Source organism: Myxocyprinus asiaticus, chromosome 28, assembly GCF_019703515.2.
Source record: "Myxocyprinus asiaticus isolate MX2 ecotype Aquarium Trade chromosome 28, UBuf_Myxa_2, whole genome shotgun sequence".
In the NCBI taxonomy this organism is placed as follows: Eukaryota; Metazoa; Chordata; class Actinopteri; order Cypriniformes; family Catostomidae; genus Myxocyprinus; species Myxocyprinus asiaticus.
The window spans coordinates 19,740,502-19,765,153 of record NC_059371.1 but is presented as its reverse complement, the minus strand read 5'-3'; the positions used below and the strand labels follow the sequence as shown (position 1 = coordinate 19,765,153).

The following is a 24,652-nucleotide window of genomic DNA, read 5'->3' as shown; positions in this document are numbered from 1 at the left end:
TGTGTGTGTGTTTGTGTATATATATATATATATATATATATATATATATATATATAAATATATATATATATACATGTATATATATTTGTATTGCAACATGAATTTCTGCTCACAGTTCTAAATATAGGGTGAGTGGCAGTGACTGGGTGAAGTCATTTATCCTGAGAATAGTAGCTGTCATTGTCACAGTAAAAGGGCTTTCTGTTTGTCCATAAACTATAGAACTAGACAGCAGCGCTGTTAGCCCTAGCTTATGTGTCTGGCATCTCCACATCAGAGTTTATACTCAGTTCAGCGATGTTGTTATGGAGTGCAGGGTCAGGGCTCAAACGGTAAGAGGGATTGGAATGGCTGGCTTGGGCCTGTCTGTCTCGTGATTGGACCATTGCTTGGCGCAGACAAGAAATCCATTGCTGCTTGTTGAAGGAGTCATTGGCCTGCAGGCTGTGGGATTGAGACTTTGAGCGTCCTGTGGTGCTCACACGGAAACAGTTCTTCGCTGAATAAGGGAGAAGCAGAAAGTGTGGGATGATGGAAATAAATCACATGGAATAGCAATTAGTAATTGGCCAATCAAAGTCAAATGTGGAAAAAATACAAAAATGAACAGAAACACAAACAACTACAAGGTGCTGTTCTACAAGTTATGCATATACAGAATATTAGACCTGCAGTGGCCCCAAAAGTATTTAAATTTGAATTAAAATTAAAACCTAACAAACTTCTTTTTGTGAATACTTAGCTTAAAAAGTGTGTTTGTGCTGTATAGTATTTGTCAAATAAATGCCACATGATTTGATATTTTCTTATCTAATATAAAGACATTCAGATATCTTAGTAGAGGTAGACTGATACAGGGCCGGACTAGGGCGGGAGTGGGGTGGTGGGGGGGGATTGGTGGTTGGGGGCACAGAACGGCTGTTCCATATTGTATATCGCATCTAATCGCGTTCAGCAGGAGATGCGGATACAAACACGGAGACAGCGTGCAAAAGCTTAAGTGAAAGCCGTCGGGACAGTGCATGTTGATGAAAGAACTGTCCGCCCCCCTGGCTGGACCAGTATATTGGTTTTACAAATTAATCAGTGGCGATTGTTGCTTTATGGAACTATCGAATCTATGCTAATAGTTTCTGATGGTTTTGTTTTATATTTGTGATTAACAATCACATGGGGATTTGCTGAATCTAAATAGCAAATCTCATTTCATCACTGACAATATTCATCCATATTTTCATCCTCACTTCAATGCATTTTGTTATATGATTAGATAACCAAGTGTTCTAAATTGTGACTATATGGAAAAGTGCCCGGTCAGCACATACATTGTGTCTCCAACTTCATATCTTTTGAATAATAATAAAAAACCTAATCTGCTGAAATGTATATTTATATGCAAAATTCTAAATCTGGTGAACACACAGGCTATTATAAGCTTAATTTGGTAACACTTAAATACAGAGCATTGCTTCTGAGCCAAGTGACTGTCATTTCAAAATAAGGGCCCCTTGTTTGTTTTGGGCTTATTTACAGTTAAAAGTCCCACATTCTGCACAAAATCTTCATTTATTTCTGGTTATTATTGGGATTTTGGTTGAACAATAAACTGCATCTGGGATTTTATTCATTTTTGTAACATGTCTGTGCCTGCCATAGTAAGGAAAGACTAATAATGTTTTTTTTAACATTCTATAAATTGAGTTGAAAAACTATCGGCCAATTAATTGGTTATCGGCCTTTATTATCTGTATCTGCAAAATCCACTATCTGTCAACCTCTATTCTTTTTTTCTGATTAACACTTTTTTTTTTTTTATTCACATATTGTACACAGAAAAACAAAACATATATACACAGACTCAACAATTAACCCCCACTATCACCCCTCCTCCTCCCAATCCCCAACCCCACACTGGCCCCCAACAACATCCCAGTGGTTGTACATGTCTATCAACACACACATGCACAAAAAAAATAAAAAATAAATAATCATACATCCAGCAACGTCAGATATCCACCCCATTTCTCCACAAACAAATTCAATTTCCCTAGTCTTCTAAATGACCCTTCTTCAAAGGCATCTCCGAGCACCACTCCTGAAATGAGGGTGCTCCAGCTGACCTCCAACCCCTTAAAAGAATCTGTCTGTCGATCATGACATAAAGATTCCATCTTTATGGAAGCTTATGCGCCACACCTCCCTGAATAAACCCCACCTGATCTGTATGTATAAGAGATGTCATAACTTAATCGGTTAGCCAGAATTTTTGGCAATATTTTTACGTCTAGCTGGATCAGTGAAATTGGACGGTAACTCTTACACTCTTGGATCTTTGTCCTTTTTAAGAATCAGACTGATCCGGGCTTGTGTCATGGTTGGCGGAAGCTTTCCATTCTTTAATGATTCCGTATAATCTTCTAACAAAAGTGGAGCCAGTTCTGTAGCATAAGATCTAAAAAAATTCAGTGGCAAAACCATCTGGCCCCAGAACCTTGCCTGTAGGCAAGGCCTTAATTACCTCACCAAGCTCCTCCAAAGTTATCTCAGAATGAAGATAATTTTTTGCTCATTCGTCAATTTAGGGAGTTCTAATGGTTCCACAAAGTTTCTAATTTCTTCATCAGTAGATGAAGACGTGGAACTATAGAGATCAAGATAGAATTCTTTAAAAGCATTATTAATATCAATGGCTGAGGTAAATATTTCACCACCAGCAGATTTCATTGTGGGAATGGAAGAAAAAGACTCTCTCTGCTTTATATATCTATCCAAAAGCTTCCCTGCTTTGTCCCCCGACTCAAAATATGACTGAATAGCCAAAACTCCACTTTACGCGACAAAACAGTATTATATCTATATTTCAATCGGGTCAATTCTCTGAGGCCATCAGATGACATTCAGCGCTTCAGCTCTGCCTCTGCACTTTTAATATTCCCTTCCAACTCCACGAGTTCTCATGCTTTGGATTTTTTGGTGAAAGATCCTTACTGTATGATCCGACCCCTAAGAACCGCCTTAAGTGCCTCCCAAGCCACGCCCACAGCCTACTGAGGTCCAGTTGGTCTCCATATAGACATTGATTTCAGCCTTTAACATTTGTTGGAATTCAGGATTTTGCAAAAGGGATACATTAAAGTGCCAACTATATGATTTCTTTTCCTCTGTATGTGGCAACACCTCTAAACTCAACAGGGCGTGATCTGAGACTAAAATGTTTCCAATTGAACAATCAACAACAGATGAAATGAGGGACTTAGATATTTAAAAAATCTATTCTAGAATAAATCTTATGGACTGATGAGAACAATTTATAGTCCCTACCAGATGGGTTCAAAAGCCTCCAAATATCTGTAAGACCAAGATATTTACACATCCTGTGAACCGTCACTGTTGCTCTAGGGGGCTTACACATGTTTGCTTCACTATGATCAAGGACTGAGTCATCAAAAGATTAAAATCTCCTCCCAATATTATATCATGTGGGGTGCCAGCGGCTTGCAACATCCCTTCAAGATCTATATAAAAGCACTGATCATCAGCGTTAGGTGCATAAATATTAGCCAAAATCAACCTTTGCCCCTGAATTTCTGCTAAAACAATAATGCCTCTTCCTAATTTATCTTTAATCTGTTTGAGACATTTGAATTATATATGTTTACTTAGCAGTGTAATGACTCCCCTGCTCTTACTTGAGCCAGTATTAAAGAAAACATGCCCACCCCATATCTTCCCAAATATTTCAGCTTACTGCAGGGAAAGATGCGTTTCTTGAAGAAACACTATCATATTTCTTACGTTTAAGAAAATAAATAACCTTCCTTCTTTTTATGGGGTGCCCCAACCCATTCACATTCCATGTGGAGAGAGACAATCCACTCATATTAACATTTGACATTTTGACATTTAAGAAAAAATAGATTGCGTGTCAAAAACAAAATTATAAAGACCACATTCCAACATTGGAGCAACAAACTAACCCCGAAATTCCCCAGAACAAAAAAAAAAGAAAAGAAAAATGTGCGCATTAACCCCGCGCATGACAGCACCAACCGGCGTCCATCCCTCTAAACTCAAACAGTCCATGTACGCTTACGAGAGCCCCGCGACAACTTTGCTGTCGGATTGCTAAGTTCAAGTGTTTCAATACAAAGTTTGTGAGACAGAATTACACAACAATTTGTATAAAACAAACTCCAGCCAATATGAGGCATAAGCGTGTAGATTCATCCACATAACTGTCCCAAAGGTGTGTTCCTCCAAAAAACAAACTCCAGCCGCTAGCGGAACCAGCACAAAATGAAACAAAGGCGGTGCTCAGTTACTCAGGTAGTCAAGTAAATTTTCAGTGAGTCAGGCCCACTCGGCTGTTACATGAGAGCAACAAATGCCCTAATCACTCGTGTTTTCAAGAAATATTCCACAAAACAAACTCCATCCAATAGGAGGCATAAGCACAAAGAACGTGCAGATTCATCCACAAACTGTCCCAAAGGAGTGTTATTCCACAAAACAAACTCCAGCCGCTAAACGGAACCAGCACAAAAAGAAACAAAGAAGGCGTTTAGTTTCCTCGGACGGTCAAGTGAATGTTCAGCGAGTCAGGCTCACTCAGCTGCATCGAGGGAATCACACAATGACTTACTCAGTCCATTTACTTTATGAAGGACATCGCTTGCTGTGGGCATGTAAATATTTTGCGGCCATCCTTAGTATCTATTCTCAATTTGGCCAGGAACATAAGTCCAAAAGGGACCTTCCATTGATGTAAGAGATTCTTGCATTCCTTGAATCGATCACATTTCTCTCATCAAATTTGCAAAGTCTGGGAACAAGAAAATGCTGTGGTTCTTCCAAGAAAGCCTTCCTTTACTCCTCGCCTCACGTAACACGAGATCTTTATCGGATGATCTCAGAAATTTGGCCAGAATTGATCGGGGCCTGTCTCCCTCAGTGGATCTCCGAGCCTGTGAGCTCGCTCGATTTCCAGCTTATGCCGTTATGTCGAGCAGACTTGGGAAGAGCTCGTCTAGGAATTTCACCATATCTCAGCCTTTTTCGTTCACAGGAATTCCAACAATTCGGATGTTGTTTCACCGGTTACGATTCTCAATGTCTTCCAACTTTTTCCAAACGCGCTCCAAATTTTTCTTGGTTGCTAGTGGGTTAACAGCTAATTCCCTCTCCGATGACTCCAGATAATCAATCCATTTCTCAACGTCCGACACTCTTGTAACCAACTCAGTGAATTTCGTCTCTATGGCTGTGATTGATTAATGTATTACAGCAAGATCCTCCCAAATCAGCAACAACCTTCGCCAAGCATTGCCGACATGCTCGACAGTTGATGCTGAATCTCTCCCACCGCACCATCCAAACCGAGTCCCCGGTCTGCGGCCCTGTCCGGGGCATCAGCTTGAGCACGTAAGTGTCTTTTAATGTCTCCAGAGCCTGAGGATTTTGAATTCTTTGACATAATGTCTTCATAGAACAGTTATTGAACAGGATGTATCAAATCTCACCGGTTATGACACAAAAAGTATTAGAAACTAGCAAAGTGCGCAGAGCTCGCCGTTCACAAGTCCGACCCTCGCATGGCGCCACGCCAACCTTTTGACCTCTATAAAGTGTGGCTTAAGTGTCCAAATACTTTGTGGGGCCACTGTTTATATACAGGTATACATGATATAACATCCATCCATCTAAATATATTGCTGTATTATGCTATTTTGTTATAGCATGCAATATTAAGTATACAAGGCAATGCCATTACCTTTATCATTGCCCGTGAAGGCTCCACGGAAGGATCCAGAACTGCTTGGCTCTCCATCAGGTAGGTCCTCTAGATGGAGGTGAGCTGCTGGGAGGGGCTGGCGATACACCTGGAACTGGACTGGTCCTTCCCTGTCTTGTGCCACTGGTCGGCTCAAAACCAGTACCAGCTCAAAGAGGAACACATGCAGCTTCTAGAAAGAGACAATAAAATGAATGTGTGGAAAAAGAGGCAGACTAAAAAGAATTAGAATAGTAATGTTTAGTCAAGTTTAGCATACTTACAAACTGAACATACTGTGTTTGAATCAAGTGTTGTTTTGTAAAAGGATTAAAAACATGTACAATAAAAGGGACTAGTTACCTGTCCTTTAGAGCTCTTCAGTTCACCGTGGCAGTACAAAAAACGGGAGGCCTGAATTTCAGGAACCCTCTGGCCATCTTCTGAGTAGCACAGTCCCCGTCTGTAAAACTGACACTCAGCCTCTCCAGTTTTAAGGTTTACTTCTGTTATAATTCTCTGTATTAGATCCATCTGAAGTAACAAGAAATAAGAGGGCATACTGTGTTGTCTGTATGTAAAATTACATCAATTAAGATAACAGAAGTATAATAATTACACAATTTTATTAGTACAAAGATTAGTACACGGAAAATCAGTGTAACTTATCTACCAATTGCCAACTATAATTATTTGGAGCTTGGCTTCAAATTCAATAATGCTAGATAGTGGAAGCATCTAAACTCACAGCCTGTGGCAGGGCCTCCTCATCCGGATGATCAGGTGGAGTGCTCTTTTGAATTTCCTTCAGCAGCAGAGGGTATTTCACCAGTCTGCTGCGAGGCAAGTCCAGAAAGTTCCACAGGTCCAGCTTTCTGCTGAAGGACGACTCCTGGCACAGCCGCAAGAAATGCTCTACTCGCCGATCCTGCTTCTTTTGATCGAGAAGAGCTTTTGCCCCAACCTGGTTACAGCAATATGTGATGTATGCCTCCAAACAGGGAAACTATGAAGGGAAAGCAAAGAGGTAAAAAGAACTGCTACATATAGTTAAAAGACTGCATAATACAAGATGAACAATATGAAAGCTATTCAGAAATTCTTCATAAACTCTCAAAGTTTGGTGGGTCACCTCAAAGAGCTTAAAGTTTGGTATGAGTTTCCTCAATAATACTAAATGCAAACATTTGAAGAAAGACAAACCTTAAAGCTGATTTGTGTAATGTATTAAATGTTTTAAAATGCAGCGTCATCTATAAGTAAACCATTCATAGGTTGATTTCCACAAAAGGTGTTAACATTGTGGCTCTGTGCGCTAAAGGTCGACCAATAGTGGATTTTGCTAATACCCATATCAAAGGTGGCTGATAACCAATTACCATAATCGGCTGATAGTTAGTTGATAAAATGTATTTATAGAATGTACAAAACTTTCTTAGTCTTTTATTAATATGATATGACTGGCACAGACATAGAGGCTGCAAGATTCAAAAATTAAAAAATACCAGATGCAGTTTATTGTTCAACCAAAATCTCAATAAAATCCAGAAAAATTCAGATTTGGTGCACAACACGTCTTTTAACTATAAACAAGCCTGAAACACACCGGGGACTCTTATTTTGAAATTGAGAATTGGCTCTGTTAAGTAGGCTGTTTACCAAATTTAGCTTTTTATAGCCTATATTTTCACCAGATGAAGGGATTTGTGTAAGTATTTTTAACCTGATGAGGTTTAAAGAGGAATAAGGTTAATTTTTAATGACAAGATATGAAGTTGGAGACACAATGTATCTGCTGACGAGGAACATTTCTAGTCACATTTTCTTTGCATGCACTCGCTTCAATATAAAACACTTGTTTATTTAATGAAATGAAAGAAATATGCATTGAAGTAAGGATAAAATGGGGATGAATATTGTCAGTGAGGACAGATTTATACACACAGAGTAATAATAATAAAAAAACTAAAAATCTATGCCAATAGTTGGCGGTAACCGAAAAAGCAACTATCTACACACGGTATTTATTTTGGCAGTTATGTTTGGTATTGCTAGAGGTGCTTCAAAAGGAGGTTCATGTCTTTCTTCTGAGTATATTTTTATTATATTCTATACATATTAGTATTTGTAACACTGACCCAATCCATCATGGTTGGGCCAACTTCTTGTACAGTCTTCTCTGCTCCACGCAGACCTTCAAGACGAGTTAAAAGATCTGAAAACACAGGCAAATAGCTGTGAATACATCGGTTCACTGCAAAGTTACATGTATTTTGTTGAGTTTTAATCACTGACAATTACCTTCATGAAGGGGTATTAAAGAATCAAGGGTTCCAAATATCTGGCCCAGCTCACTTTCTGTCATTATGTCTAATTTCAACATTGGTTCATAGTACACCTGTGAGACAAGTCAAAATTAAAATCATTCCCATAAAGACAACAACAGGAGTAAATTTGTTGACTTCTGCACAAACCTTTTTCACTAGACTTAGATCCTCAATGAGCTGTTTCTCTCCCTGAGTCAACTCATAAATGACCTACAGGTCCAGTAAATAAAGACATAACAAATAAATGAAGGATAAACAGTGTACAGTCAGTTCTATCCTAACAAGGCCATCATATTCATTCATGCACACAGAGGGAAACACTAATGAAAAAACACTAATACTAACACTTTTTAGTAGGAATCAGTGAAGCCAAACTAATCACAACATAAAACTCAGTTTTGGCAATGCTCATCACTACTGTTTTCATGGTGTGGTAGAGCTAGTGTCTTTCAGAGGAAATATTGAGACTGAAATAGAGAACATGGCCTCATATACTAGCTCACTTCCTGTTTCACAACTAAGGTAGTGAAGACAGAGTTGGGCAGCTGAAAGCTCTTTAAATTCTTTTTTTTTACTAAAGTACAGGAGCCAAAACTACATATGCATCGCTTTTAATCAGCACAATATGATCAACCCAATACAAGCCTTAACATGGCATTGCAGTGTTACCTAAAGACTTTAATTACAACATCTAAAACCATAACTTCGATGGACAAACTCATATATCTGTGTTGTGGCACTAATTAAAACAACTTTGTCTCACCTCTTGTCGCTTGATCTCTTTGGTACTAAGCTCATGACTAAGAGTGTCCACTGTGTCACTCCAAAGCTGGCTGTTCCGTCGGCGTGGAAAGGAAGAGGCCTTCTGGCGTGTTCTTATTGGCATTGGAGGCAATGGCCGGGCCTCTGTCCGGAAACTGATGGAACGCTAGTAGTGGTAAAAAAAAAAAGGGTAAATTTATATTAATTTATGAATATATCAATAAATAAATCAAACAACATTTATTAAAGGGAAAGTTCACCCAAAAATGAAAATTCTCTCATCATTTAGGCTACTCACCCTCATGTCATTCCAGATTTATATGACTTTATTTCTTCTGCAGAACAAAATTTTTTAGAAGAATATCTCAGCTCTGTACGTCCATACAATGCAAGTGAATGGTGGCCAGAACTCTGAAGGTCCAAATACCACATAAAGGCAGCATAAGATTAATCCATATGACTCCAGTGGTTTAAACAATGTCTTCGGAGGTGAACCAATCAGTTTTGGGTGAGAATAGACCAAAATATAATTCCTTTTTCTCCATTAGCTTAGCAATCATGATTTCAAGATTGATAACACTTCCTATAGCGCCATCTAGCACACGGCGCATGCATCAAGTACTAGGAAGTGTAATCAAGCTTGAAAACCAATCAACCTAGAAACTGCAATGGCATCATGTACAGTAAAAAAGGAGTTATATTTTGGTTTGTTTTCACCTAAAACTGATTGGATCACCTCAGAAGACATGGATTAAACCACTGGAGTCATATGGTTTACTTTTATGCTGCCTTTATGTGCTTTTTTGGACCTTCAGAGTTCTGGTCACTATTCACTTGCATTGTAAGGACCTAGAGAGCTGAAATAATCTTCTTAAAATCTTTGTTTAATTTCAGCAGAAGAAAGAAAATCATACACATCTGGGATGATATGAGGGTGAGTAAATGGTGAAAAATTTTTCATTTTTGGGTTAACTGTCCCTTTAAAAACAATACACTGAAGATATTTTCAAGTTGTAGTTTTCTGTTAGTTAATTCGTATGGTTATTGTTTTTTTTTTTGTTTTTTTTTAATGATTTTCTCCTCTTTTCTCCCCAATTTGGCGCTCTAAGTCCTCGTGGTGGCGTAGTGACTCACCTCAATCCGGGTGGCAGAGGATGAATCTCAGTTGCCTCCGCATCTGAGACCATCAATCCATGCATCTTACCATGTGGCTTGTTGAGCACGTTACCGCGGAGACATAGCACATGTGGATGTTTCACGCTATTCTCCGTGGCATCCACGCACAACTCACCACGTGCCCCACCGAGAGCGAGAACCAGGGCCATTTCAGACCTTTCTGGCGCCCTAGGCGAGATCCCTATTGGCGCCCTCATCGGGCAGGGGGGTGGTATGGCAGAGGCCTCCTCTTTGGTACCCTCCCAGCAGGTGCCTAGAAATGGCCCTGGCAAGAACCACATTATAGCGACCACGAGGAGGTTACCCCATGTGACTCTACCCTCCCTAGCAACCAGGCCAATTTGGTTGCTTAGGAGACCTGGCTGGACTCACTCAGCATGCCCTGGATTCGAACGTGCGACTCCAGGGGTGGTAGTCAGCGTCTTTACTCGCTGAGCTACCCAGGCCCCCCTCGTATGGTTATTGTTAATGATAAAACTTTTTAAGCTGGATGAGATGTTTAAAATTAACACATATTTTATTTAAGGGATAACAAAGCTTCACCTGTATGGATTGCCCCAAGCGTTTCAGTGCAGGGGTCTTTACCGGCGTTATGATACCGGTGACTGAAGCACTTTTGTCTACTGGCTTGACTCTTTTGTTACAAGGACCCTAATATGTGGGCAACAGCAGAGAATAAGTGTTAATATTACAATTTAGTTTCTGTTTCATTAAAACAATTAGATGTTTAAGCATGGAGCATGAAATTTTAATGTTTAAGCATGCATCATATTCACTAAAATTAACCGACACAGTTCCCCACAGACACTCTGGCTTTCATTTTCATGATCTTTCAACTAAACATCTGAATTCTCTCTGACAGCCATCATGGTGTTTGGACACATACAAAGGTTAACAGGATAGATCATTCTTGTTTTGAGCAGAAAAGTTAAGAAACAAAGAGAGATATAAATGTCTATACCTCAGAATCCTGTATGTGGTCATTGATGGGAAAGTCATCATCTTCCTGGAAGAGACGTGTCGTTTAGCAAAAAATATCAGTAAAAGCACATAACCACAACAAATAAGATGAAAGATGCATGACATATGAAACAATTTACACTGTAAAATATGGCTAATCAGTAAAACAAAACCTTTGTAACTCAGGAACAAAATTAACTGACAAACATGCACAGTGAAAGATTTGTACAAGCTTGGACTGAATCAATTTTTTCATGGCCTTAAAAACAGATGATCTAAAGGTATAGGCCTATGCTTAAGTGCTTGAAATTAGTTTTGCAGACAAATGTAAATTGTGCCCATGTATGAATTTCTTCACAAGGCTAAATAATTCTTCAATGAATACTTCTTATAAATCGCAAAAATACTGTTGGAAAAGCATCCGAGGTGGCACCTTATGACGCTGATTGAGAGAATACCCAGATTGTGCAGAGCAGTAATCTAGACAAAGTGTGGCTACTTTGAAGAGGCTAAAGTACAAGATGACTTTAATTTTTCCCCCCCTAAAATGTGGAAAATAGTAATAATAAAGAATGAGTTGGTCTGTGCAAACTTTTGACTGGTAGTGTATAGACACTTGACACAATTCAACGTTAGTATGGTTCAACAACTACAAGAAAGAGCAAGCCAGTTTCACTCAGAGAGACAAAGTGGATAGCTATGAGAGTGTGTGCACACATAAGAGTCTTCTTTCAGAACTGATACAGGAAACTGAGTTGTAAAATGTCAGCTTTCTACTCACAGCTGAGCACAAGTTGCTCCACTCTGTGACTGATTGCTGTAACCTTTCTAAGGTTCTATCCATCTTGAAAACTTTTCTATGAATTATGAGTGTTCTTTTTAGCATCTTACATGTCTTGTTTAACAGTTGAATTGAAAACCATGCATTATTAATGCAGTCACTTGGTCTTAAGTTTCTGTTAACGTACACACAGCTTAAAGAGACAGAGACCAAGGAACGGAGCCAAAAGGAAGTTGCAGGCAGACCACTTTCACCATACGAAACCCCTTTACAAAAGTGTATGCTACAGACTGATACTCATTAAGTTAAATATTCATGATTAAGCTAAGGCTTGCATGTTGAAACTCTCAGGATAGACTCAGGACCAAGGCATGAAATATTAAGGCTTTTTTAAATTTGTCTTTCTTAAACATACATGCTGAAAACTGATTATTCAAGAATCCAATCTTCCATGAGACCAATAGAAAACTTTTGACATACTGAGATCAGACATGGTTGGATCTTGACATAGATAACTTACACAGTCCTCCAAGATTCGGGCTGAATTCTCAGCATCACTACTTGGATCTTGTTTTCTTTTCTTCTGCTCAGAAAACCAACAGATAACACATTGGTGTCCCTCAAAGGTACAAGGCCTATATTGTTGTATAAGGTTAAGGATGGAAATTAATCTCACCCCAGCAATTTCTGAAAGGTTGGCACAAGTGAGGAGTCTCTCTCTATGTACAGGAGACCTGAGCGAGAACAAAAATAAAGAGGAATTATAAAAATAAAAAAATGAATACCTCTATATAACCTTATGAAGAAACTCACCTGCTGGTTTCACTGAAAAAAATCACTCTACATATCTATCCATACTGTCATTTGTAATTGAAATAGACTATATTGAATTTATAAGCTGCAACTTAGTCAGAATGATACTGAAACACAGAAAGGTCTGAAATCTTTAGTTTGAGCAAAGTCTGATCCATAAAAAAGAATTACCAAGAAAGTGATGAATCAACCTCCGTCTCTTCAGGCTCCATCTTTGCCTCTTTCATAGCATCTTCAGATGTTATGATAAGGAACTCCAGCAAATAAAAGAGTATTCGATTAAAAATCAGAACAAAAATCTTCAAAACACCTGTACCAAAGTTTCAGAGAAAAAGATAGCAAGACAAAAAATTTTATGTGCACTCTTCTCCTAGCCCTCCCCTCTTCCTCTTACATGTCTGAAACCACATCCTGTGAAAGAACAAAAATTGTGTGCTTCCTGTTGTTAGGCAGAACAAAGCCAAACCACGGCTCTAACAGTAGACAATCTCTGACATATCCCAGACTCTTACCAGTGACTTCTGCGTAATTACGCCAACCTATACATAACTCCATCACTGAAGAGGAAATTAAGTTGAACCAAACCTTCTGACCCATTTCTGTAAAAGAATACAGTGGTGTCAAAAAAAGTACGTTGATTAGATCATGCCAGGGTCACGCTTCATAAATTTGTCTTGTTCAAAAGTGTCAAGCGGTCCAGAATTTCAACAAGCATCATTGTAGACAGAAAATATTGCATGAAGTGAGAAAATCACTTGAAAGATGACAACCAAGAGAAAGACTCTGCTGTGATGAGAGCAAAAACTCAAACTCAGACCCTGTTCCTAAACCAAAAGGGGTTCTGAATACTTGCAGATTCATTGGGCCTTATTCATGAAACACAAGCATATTTGTCATCATACATAAATAATCTTACATAAATTTTGCATTCAATTTAATGGGACAATATACTATATACCTTTATATATAGTTTATATATAATAAGTATATAATATATTTACATAGAAAATCATTCTGCATGTTTCAAATAGGAGCACCAATTATGTTCTGCCAAAATAATTTTTCAATTCTGTAAAATATCTATTGTTTAAAAATGTATATGACAGACATGTTTGTGTTAATGAGTGGCCAAAGTTATCATTAAAAATAACTATGGTTCCATTATATAATGTAATAATTAGGGATGGGTGTTTAGTTCAATTAACATTTCTTACTTTTGAGGAAGAAATATATTATATTGCTGCCCTCAGCAGTCTGTTGCCAAATGATGATTATTTTAGGTTTCAACAGAGCAGATATAACAAGAAATAACATCACATAATTAAAATGCAATTCTTGTGAAAGGCATGTGACACAGCATGTTAATTACTTTTCAAAGACTTTTTAGAGGCATGAATGCAGTTCGATACTTGGTCCTAACGACATATGTTGGCTATTAAAAATTCAGAACAAACAGAACTATGAAAACATATTTGATTCATTTATTTTTATAAAATTCCACTGATGACAACAAATCTTGGTTTAAGATGAAGTACTCTCTACATTAAATACATTTAAGTGTGAACTTGAAAATATTAAGTAAATTCTACATTTGTACTCAATTCAAATATGTAAAAATGTATGCTCTAGTCTAGCATGCAAGTAATAATTGTTATTTTTACAATGTGTCATTATGTATCAATCCTTAAGTAGAAAACCATTTCATATCAATTCAACAATTTGAGTAGATTTCACAGATTTAATTAACTTTTACTTAACTTTTGCAGCTGGTGTTCCCAGCATGCACTGTGCTTCAATACGGTAATTAATGAGCTTGCTTGGTTTCACCGTTTTCAAGTTTTACACAGTTTTTGCTGTTGCGTTTTGATAATTTCTTGTTTTTTAAAGTCTGAAGTTCATTTTCTACTCATTACTCATTCATGATCAAAAAAATTGTTTATTGTTACCGTCATCGTGATGTTGTCTAGACTATATAGCATGCATTAAGTTTCCCTGTGAAAGGCTACCGTATGTCATGTGGTACATGAGTAAATGCGTTTATAAGTTAAAAATGTGAAAAGTTCTAATAAATGTTCATTTAAATTTGACTAAGTTTAAGTACACTGTACATCTGATTTGTAGGTAAACGTTACTGTATTAACTGAAACGTTTAAAAGGAAAGTTTACTCATTTTCCTCAATATGTCAAAGTACATTTGTATTCTTACTTGGAAAGTTTTTGCAGTTTTTTTTTGTAAATTTTAATTAGATATTAAAACGTAAAAATATATTTAAAAAAAAAACCTCGTAGGAGTCATTTGAGCAGGAATAGGGCTACACTGTTTTTTTCCCTCTAGTCTAGATGTTCATCGGAGTCATTCATTCAGGAATCGGACTGCACTGGACGCGCAGGTGTTTCGTGCCAAAGATTCAGTAGCAGGGCAGCACTGCAGGAAACAGAATATTTTAGTATGGTGCTCTGTCCACATGAAAAACGCACGTGCTAGAAGTGAAAGTCATGAAAATCATACGGTTCCTGTTTTTATTTATTTATTTTTTTAAATGGAACCGATTCCAAATAGAAACCTCTCCTTGGTTCCCAACCCTAATAATAAAATGGTGAAAAAGTTGAAGAGGCTGAAGTGTTTTTAGAGGTGACTCCTCCAAAGCAACAAGGCAATGCCCTAAATTAAAAATACACAGACTATAGTGATAAAGGCATAAATAATCTTAAATTCCACAGAAAAACTGTTCTTAAGCACTTTGAAATATTTTTGATGACCAGTTTGATTAGCTGCAGATACTTTTTTATTAACCTTTTAGATACATTTGAAAAACAGTCACAAAGAAAAGACAAAGCAAGAAAACTTTTTCAACTTTATTCACTAATACGCTAAGTGCTCCCATTACAGATTAAAATCCCTTTTTTACTGTAATGTTTGTTTATTTTTCTGAAGTTTAACAAAGTAGAAAGAATACAGGGTTTATGATCTACAAGGCATACACCAGAAGTCTGAAGAGAAAAAAAAAAAAAGAAGTTATGTGCAAGTTCCTGAACCCCAACCCAAACAGAAGCCAGAGAGGCAAAGGGATATTCCCACTGGGCCTATGGAAGAGCAGGAGCTCAATCAGTGGGCCAACTCGCTTTCACACCTTGGCCACTAAGGGCACAACATCAGCATTTAAGGTGACAATAAGCCAAGGCAGATATTTGAAAATTAAATATTAGCAATTAACATGACTGGTAGTTTTTTTTCTTCCCCTCCAGTATTTGGCATCAACATTTTATTCCAATCAACATGTTCATTACTTTCATGTGCACAGCAAGATGGTGCCCACAAACGCATCATGAAGCAAAGAACAGATCAGTGTGCAAAAGATGAATGAGGGAGTGATGATAAGTATACAGAAATTCATGAAGAGGTTAGATCAATTTAAATAAGTTACAGCCAAAATATTACATGCTTCCCATCAACATGTATTGTCCATTCCTAAAGTTAACCAGCTTTTTCAAAATTGAATTAAAGTTTGATTCATACCCTACAGTGCTCAGCCAAAAGGGAAGAGGGTGCTTGAAATCTAGGTTACAGATATAATACTTATATTATCCAACACCTGGTTTAAAAAATTACTCCCACCCCTATCGATTTTTCTTTGGGCTCTCCAAGCATACTGATGCTCTCCAATTTGCTCCACATCCCCAGTGGGTCCCCTCTCCCTCCTCTAACCTGTCCCTCTCCACCCCAATATCCCTCTCAGCGGATGGTGTATCTGACATAGGGCACCTCTACATCCTCTTCTGTGTCATCGTTGCAGCAGAGCTCAAAAACTAGTGCTTTAACATGCTTCCCCAGTTTCTTCTTGGACACCTTGGTCACAATCTCAGTCATCCTATGAAAAGCAACACAGAACAAATGTTAGTATAACAAAAATTTAAAAACAGACCTCATTAATTACATATGCCTCACTTCCACTCAACATCTTATCAGAACTCATTTAATCTTCAAAAAGGAAAAACAGAGACTCACGGCAGGTCCAGCCTTTCTTTAAGCTTGGCCGCAGGCATGAAGAAAGAGTAGAGCATGGAAACTCCCTGAGAGAGCATAGTAATCTCCAGTTTGTGTTCATTCTGAGGGAAGATGAGAATGGGACCATGATTATGCAAGGTCAAAGATTATAAAGGCCCATAACTATGCCAGGTTCAACTAACGCTTCCCAAAACAGGGTTCCCATGCCTTTTGACAAATGAATTTCCATGATCTTTAGTTGTTTATGATTACTGGAAACTAGGGGTGGGACAATATGGTTTTCAAACAATGTGGTTAGATGTACGATATGAGATTCACGATTCTATATAATCTCAACTCAATAAAACGCTTTAATGATAAAAACAGATACAGTGGCAAGAAAATGTATGTGAACCATTTGGAATTACCTGCATTTATGTACACATTTTTCTTAAAATCTGGTTTGATCTTCATCCAAGTTACAATAATGAACAAACATAATTTGTTTCAACAAATAACACACAAATTATTGTATTGTTCTTGTACATAATGTATCAAATTTCGCCTCAATATGGTTTGTTATTTCGGCACGAGATATTTCATCCAATCCCTAATAGAAACTGATCTTTAAGAATTAATTTAGACATTGCACTCACAGAAAGCAATTTCAGGCAGATTCAATATTTTAGAACTGAGCATAACTAGAATTTCACTTGTCTAAAACACTTCACTGAGCATTAAACATCACTGTTACCTTAAAATAGTCCAAGAACTGCCGGAGTGTCATTTCCTCTCCATTGGGCTGAATGCCCTTCACCTCGAAACGATCCCAAAGCGTCCAATCATTCTCGTAGTACTGTGAAAGGAGGTACATGTGTTAAAATATTTCAGACACTCAAAATAGATGCCAAAACCACTGCAGGGAGAATGCTGCTATGTACCTTGTGCTTGGGTGCAGCAATGGGCTCAGAGAAGGCAAAGAAAGGCAGAGCAAGGTTCATGAAGCCGTTCTTGTATGACTCAAGCTTCTTGTGCCGCTGAACAATCTTCAGCAGCTCCAGACAAACCAGACCTACCACGGCAGCTGTCGTCGTGGCGATAGCTGGAATGATTTTTCCAGCAATAAGTTTGCTCTGAAATAATGAAAGGTGAAGATCAGCAACTGTGGGATTTTACTCTCAGAAAGTTGACAAACTAGATTTTTATAACCCTCTCACCTTGTGTCTATCCGCAGGAGGAATGTCGTAGTTCTCTGCTCTCAGATTAGAAGCTGCTACAATGAAGTCCATATGGAAGTTTGTGTCATCGTCCTGAGGAAGAGAATTTAATAGCCATTATAACTAAAGAGTTCAAGAAAGTTCTACTAGCCTGGAAATTGGGACAGAGTCTTACCTTTTCAAAGTCTATGGGACAGAGTTTGAATTGAGAAGCCGCTTCTGTAGAAGGCAACAGTTTCTTGAGCTCTTCAAGCCTGGAGTCATCTAAAAAGAGCAAATTGACATCAAGTCACCAAGTGGCATCCAGAAAAAACATAGATTGAATGAGCAATGCAATGGAGGAAGAAAACAAATAATACTATTGCATTTGCTTTACTTTCTAGTTTAATTTTTTCACTAATTCTGTTATTAAACCCAATCTGCACTATTGCAAAACAAAAAGGACCAACTCAGCAAATCCAAATCCACATAAAATGCTTCCATCAAACGTTCTGCACTGCTTTTTCTCTTACCGACTGATGCACTGGTACTCTGCAGCTCCTGATCAGACACATGGATTTTGACTCCTGACTTGGGTGTGAACTCAGGCACTTTAATACCCTGCAGCTGCTTGGCCAGAGCTGTGCGGTCAGTGGAGCCCTGCAGGCCATATGACTGAGCACATAAGTTAGCCCCTGCCATGATGTAGTCCATGTGAAGATCCTGTCGAGTGAAAAATTAAATGTCTTGATTTTTTTTTCAAAATACAAAATTAGAATAGAGTCCGTTTAATTAGACTCTTTCTCAGTCAATACTCACATTGTTAGTGCTGAATTCCAGTGGATGAGGACATCTCTTTGGACCCGACCAGAATGGCGCCCCAGAACTTGTGAGCTGGTAGACAAAGAGAACAACAAGGTAAGACCCATTAAATCCATTTTCAGATCTTTTTTTTAAATACTTGTTTAGAATTGCAGATCAGATTCCAGAACCATAAATTCAACAAATTAAAAGTTCATAGGGGATAGTTCACCCAAAAAAGAAGCTTTTGTCTTCATTAACTTAGATTGTACCTCATATATCATGATGTCCTAAGTCCATATGACCGGGTTTGGTGGAACACAAGATGAGATGTTTGGCAGAATTTTGGCCTTAGTCACCATTTACTTTCACAGCATCTTTTTTTTCATACAATGAAAGTGAATGGTGACTGAGGCTAAAGGCCAGTTTATTCTTCTGCATCGAACCTACGCTGTATGCTATGCATAGCTACAGCAGTTACGGCGCTGCAGCCTGACATGTACCTCTTCAAAAATATAACTGCGCAAACAACAGTTGTGATTGGCTCACTTTGTAACCAGAGAACATCCCCCAGGATGACAAAAAAGATATCTGGGGTAGAGTCATATTTTCTCCAATATTATTTTAAGATCTGTGCATCACATCACATTGTATTTAGACAAGGGACTTTGATTTGGACTCAAGAGAATTGTTTTAATCGGGAACATCTGCTGTTACAAGTGAAACATGACATAAAGAACTATCTGTTTACAACTTATGAAATTTGTGCCATTTTCTCTGGGCCTTTACTATATGTAACAGTCTTGAAAAAATTAAGAGACCACTGCAAAATTATCAGTTTCTCTGGATTTACCATTTATAGGTATGTGTTTGAGTAAAATGAAAATGTTTGTTTTATTTTATAAAAGCACTGACAACATTTCTCCCAAATTCCCAAAAAAATATTAGCATTTAGAGCATTTATTTGCAGAAAATGACGACTGGTCAAAATAATAAAAAAGATGCAGTATTTTCAGACCTCGAATAATGCAAAGAAAACAAGTTCATATTCATTTTTAAACACAATACTAAATGTTAGAATGTCAAGGATCTGAAAAGACTTCCCCCTCCCTTACATCCTCCTGACGTGGAGCTGGTGTAGACAGCCAGTGAATCATCCACCACGGGGGACCTGGAAATGCCCAGGTTCCCCGCAGCTCCAGCAGACCGGCCCAGACTTCACGCCCACACCCACGGCAGCGGATTCACCAGCATGCGGGGGAGAGCAGATAGGGTTAGGGAAGACCGACGGGTTTAACGGCCCAAGGGACCGGGGAGCCAGGTTTGGGGTCAGAATAGGAACAGGACGAGGGGAAGCAGAGGGGGAGGCAGGAGAGAGAGAGGGAGAAAGAGAGAAGGGGGCTCACCGGCCCCCAAACAGGCCCCTATATGGTCCTCAGCCAGTTGGACCGCTCCATCTAGAAACACCGGTCGGTGGCACTGGACACACTCCGCCGTCCCATTAGGTAACCAGACAATGAACTGCTCCAGTGCCACCAGATCGAGTCTCCTCGGCATTGCGATCTTCAGCCAGCAGCCACCTTGGGCAGGTGTCACGGAGCTGTAGAGTAAATGCGAACTGATGGCCGAGCTCGCAAAATGGAAGTGTTGCTCTGGGCTTCAGCCAACCCTTTGCAGGATGGCTTTCTTCAGATCTTCGTACACCAGGAGGTTGGATGCAGGTAGTTTGTGGGCCACGAGTTGGGCTTCCCCGGACAACAGTGGCACGAGGCGGAACGCCCACTGAGTGCTGGGCCAGTTCCATGCTCCCGCCGTCCGCTTGAAGAGCTCAAGGAATGCCTCTTCGTCAGTGTGACATGTGGTACGGCCGTAAGTGGGTCTGGAGTCCCGTAATGGTGAACCAAGCTCCGCAGCATCTGCCGGTCCTCCGCGTGAGCCTGGAAGAGCGCCTGGAACCGCTGCTCCTGTTCCAGACGCAGCTCAAGCAGAGACTGATGTTGGGCTTGGTGGATGCTGGCGAGGGTCTTCAATACTTCGGACAATGGCGAGGATTCCATGACGGCATTTTCTTCCTCCTAATTCCCAGGTTTCGGCACCACTGTGATAAGTCACTTGTTCAGGTAGGGAGGAGGAAGCGGGAGCCGGATAAACAATCCACGCAAGTTTCTTTATTTACACTACTTTTCAGTATATAACAAACGGTTTGCTTTTCAGCAGGGCACACACACATACACTCAGGTCGGTCTCTCTCCTCCGGCGGTCTGGACTGCCCTTTTAACCCCCTCCAGCTCTCACTGCAACACAAAACAGCTGTTAGAGGTGATTTCCCACAGGTGTCAATCCTTACCGCTCTTCCTCTCCCGGCTTTGCTCTCCACAGACGTCGCTCAGCCATGCCCACATCACCACATACATACCTACACAGCAAAATCCCCGATGATAAATGTACACTCCTGGTGTTTATATGGGTCTCACTCGCTGATGTTAAAAACACTGAAGCAGTGTTGAATCTACAGCAGATAATTAAAGTAGGTACACTCTCTGAGTGATGATTGATCATTAGTGATGACACCTGATGTTAACAAGCAGAGTCTACTGAAGGAAAGAGGAACAAGAGGAAAACAAGAACAAACCAGCAAACACCACAACAATTAAATCTGTTTTACAGCCACACAACATTAGATGTACATCAACTGCAAATAAAATATGCTCTTGGACAACAAATTAAATGTCTCATCTCATGGGAGAAAGCTTGAAAATGCTCAAAATACAACATTGCCATGTTCTATTATTATAAGTAACTTTGGGGTTTTTTTTTCATGTGTGCAAAAGATTGGGAGTTAATAGAGCTTTAGCTTCATTTAGTGTTGCTATTTTTTATTTTTTTTATTTGAAGTCACCATTATGGTAATTAGTGGTATCTTTGGTTAGGCACTTGAACCTTAGTCTGTAGTATCAAGTTCTCTTCCAACCAGTACAATAATATTTAATCAAAACAAGTGTAATTGTACTGTGATGAGAAAGAATACAATTAGATGAAAGCAGGTTTTTCTTATTTTGAAAAGGGTCAGTTAGAAGTGTGATGAACTGATTTCATTTGATGGATGCTCACTGTAAATAAAATTAAAGCTACATTATTCATACCAATAGCAATAAATATGAAAGAGTAATTGCAACAGATATTTGTCAAGTTGAGCAGATACTGCAAGCGAAGGATCCAACAGCTGCTTATGAAAAAAAAAATAGACCTTTTGCACAATTAGACATACAGACATCAACACTCAGCATACAAAACTCATCAATGGTGACAATCAACAAACTCCTTTTTAGATCCTTGCCGCAATGCATGCTGGGTGCCATTTTTGAGTTGTGTGCTATGCAAACACCCATAATGCATTGCAGCATGAATCTGAAATTGAGTTTGTTGATTGTCACCATTGATGAGTTTTGTATGCTGAGTCTTGATGTCTGTGTATCATTGACAGCTCAGAAATGATCCTTAAGAGACAGTTTCTGGTCACCTTATCACAGCATTGAATTCACCCTTTTTATGAATATTTTTCCATAGTATTTCTGAAATTCATATGATTTTACTTTGGATGATATCTCACTTAAATATACCAGATAACATCCAGGTGGATTCTCTCTATCACAGTGTTTTGTACTTGAACAGCACTACACTGCCCTGAAGATAATAAAGTTTCAGGATCTAACCAAAGAGAACAATAATCACCATAATGGTATTAAAAAAATGACATCGGCAACACTAAATAAAGACAAACCTCCATTAATTATAAGTAAATAACTTTTGCAGACAAATAAAAACAAACAGCCACACTCAACATATTGAAAGATTGTTGTATAATAACATTTTATTTGCAGTTGATGTACATCAAATGTTGTGTGGGTGTAAAACAGATTTAAGTGTTTGCTGGTTTGTTCTTGTTTTCCTCTTGTTCCTCTTTCCTTCAGTAGACTCTGCTTGTTAACCTCAGGTGTCATCACTAATGATCAATCATCACTCAGTGTACCCACTTTAATTATCTGCTGTAGATTCAACACTGCTTCAGTGTTACTTTTTAACACCAGTGAGTGAGACCTATACAATCACCAGGGGTGTACATTTAACACTGGGGATTTTGCTGTGTACATATATTTTATTTTTATTTTTTTCAGAATGTGAGTGACACAATATTTGTTGTGTTCTACTCGAGAACTTTACAATCTGTACGATGTTTTGACCATATGTTTGACAGTGGTGTACAGTAAATATTCATATTTCAAAAGATATGAAAACAGAACAACTAATTTGACAGCAAATTAAAAAGCACCAGTTAAAAGTCCAGCCTGTAAACTTTAAAACAGCACCCATTTTGTGTTGGTCAAGAGATTAGTTATTAATTTGATGATTTTTTTTCAGCACCGAGCAACAAAAGTATGCCAAAAATGTACAATTTAAGCGACGCAAAAGCAAGCATACAGCATATACCAGATTTATTTTCTCTCTGCATGGCAGACAACATGCACAGTAAATAATATGTACGAAATCTCAACATGTTCACATGCTTTGATAAACTCGTTCTTAATGCTGTAATTTAATAAATATACTTTTGAATCCACAAATTCCATTGCATTTGTTTAAATACAAAATGTATAATTATTTCAGAAATTAAGGCATTTTATTATTTTTTATTATCTCTGTGTTATATTGTTTGTGCACTGGAAGCTTCTGTCACCAAGAAAAATTCATTGTATGTGGAAGCATACTTTGCAATAAAGCTCATTCTGATTCTCTCCGTGTACTAATACAGAACAATGCACGCGCACACACACCAACGCAGAACCATAAATGCAAACTACCACGTTGGCCCGTGGTGTCGTAGGTTCGACGCAAAAGTATAAAACGGTCTTAAATGCCTAACATTTCCTTTTGTGTTCCATGGAAGAAAGGACAGCATGAGTTTGAAACAACACAAGGGCAAGTAATTGACAATTTTGGGGGTGAACTATCCTTTAAGTTTGAGGTTATGGAAAAATATTCCACTGACAGCTGATTTAATGATCAGTACAGACAGGCCTCACCTGGTCTGGGGGGAAGTTGTGCAGTAGCTGACGGATGTTGTTGTTATATTGGCATTGCCAGTGGTTGCGGGCCCAGGCAACACAGTCCTCCCAGCTGCGAGGGAAATCTGTCACCAGACTCTTGTATACTGCTTCAAGCACCTCTAAAGGCTGAGCACCAGGCAGCTTTAGAGTACGCTCCATGAACTTTGGATCTCTAACAAGGGATGAGAACATCACCTTTTAAAACAATACAGACACTGGAGGTGGAAAAATCTGGGGCTGGTTTACAGGCGACAGGTACTTACGTCAGATACTGCAAGGCGTTTTCAGCTGGCTGTTTGAAAAGTCCTTCAAACTCATCACGAGCCCACTGTGAAAGAGGTGGTGGAAAAACATTAAGACTCCAAGTGGACATAGTTTGGCCAGCGGGAAGTGCTGGATGAAAGTATGTGAAGGAATGGTTCACTCAAAATATTAAAATTCTGTCATTTATTCACCTTCATGTCTTTCCAAACCCATATAACTTTCTTCTGTGGAGCACCAGATGAGATGTTAAGGCCTGTTCATACCAAATATGTGACTATTTTGCGAGATGAACCTCTGACGGAAGCTCTATTCACACAGAGTCCGTAAAAAAAATTAAACAAAAACCATTTCACTCCTGTACAGTAGGTGGCACTGTTGTGGTGCTGTTATTATACCAGTCTCCTGTCCACACCTTTAGCATTTAGCAATTAATATAATGAACACTGGTAAAGCATTTATTTACCTAATTTGGTATAACTGTTTCATTATGTTCTTTCCATAGTGTTGATGCATTTTGAGGAGTATATAATCTGTGTTTTTTTTATGTGAGTGAGATGAGTAAAGAGCTCTGTTGGATATTTATTTGCACATGTATATTACAAATTGACACCTGAAGCCAATTTCGCTTTTTATAATGCCTGGATTAATGTCTGGATAATATAACACAAGGTACAGTGATATAAATACATGTGGAATAATGTACATTAAGAAT

At 38.7% G+C, this 24,652-nt stretch overlaps 2 protein-coding genes across 5 annotated transcripts in view; both read right to left on the bottom strand.

Annotated features, from left to right (window-relative positions):
• On the bottom strand, window positions 1–12,982 carry LOC127419065 (rho guanine nucleotide exchange factor 3-like). 2 transcript variants are annotated; one of them, XM_051660143.1, is made up of 13 exons: window positions 12,761–12,982; window positions 12,453–12,510; window positions 12,297–12,359; window positions 10,997–11,041; window positions 10,579–10,686; window positions 8,861–9,025; window positions 8,245–8,307; window positions 8,072–8,168; window positions 7,909–7,985; window positions 6,519–6,776; window positions 6,134–6,304; window positions 5,771–5,963; window positions 1–499 (listed from the first exon to the last, which is right to left on the bottom strand). In XM_051660143.1, the coding sequence occupies exons 1-13, from the start codon at window positions 12,814–12,816 to the stop codon at window positions 252–254; spliced, it is 1,602 nt and encodes a 533-aa protein (XP_051516103.1). In that variant the 5' UTR covers window positions 12,817–12,982; the 3' UTR covers window positions 1–251. The 2 variants fall into 2 exon arrangements, with proteins under 2 accessions (XP_051516103.1, XP_051516104.1); XM_051660144.1 differs by lacking the exon at window positions 12,297–12,359.
• Window positions 12,983–15,430: 2,448 nt separating this feature from the next.
• The window catches only part of LOC127419060 (ubiquitin-like modifier-activating enzyme 1), a 62,134-nt gene continuing 52,912 nt past the window's right edge, over window positions 15,431–24,652 (bottom strand). For all 3 annotated transcript variants that reach the window (XM_051660133.1, XM_051660134.1, XM_051660132.1), the window contains exons 17-26: window positions 23,940–24,004; window positions 23,653–23,848; window positions 18,590–18,664; window positions 18,304–18,493; window positions 17,967–18,055; window positions 17,792–17,884; window positions 17,516–17,707; window positions 17,329–17,430; window positions 16,596–16,696; window positions 15,431–16,458 (exon numbers count right to left, since the gene is read on the bottom strand). In XM_051660133.1, the coding sequence (XP_051516093.1) occupies window positions 16,323–16,458; window positions 16,596–16,696; window positions 17,329–17,430; window positions 17,516–17,707; window positions 17,792–17,884; window positions 17,967–18,055; window positions 18,304–18,493; window positions 18,590–18,664; window positions 23,653–23,848; window positions 23,940–24,004 (1,239 nt within the window). In that variant the 3' untranslated portion in view covers window positions 15,431–16,322. The remainder of the gene's footprint in view (window positions 16,459–16,595; window positions 16,697–17,328; window positions 17,431–17,515; window positions 17,708–17,791; window positions 17,885–17,966; window positions 18,056–18,303; window positions 18,494–18,589; window positions 18,665–23,652; window positions 23,849–23,939; window positions 24,005–24,652) is intronic.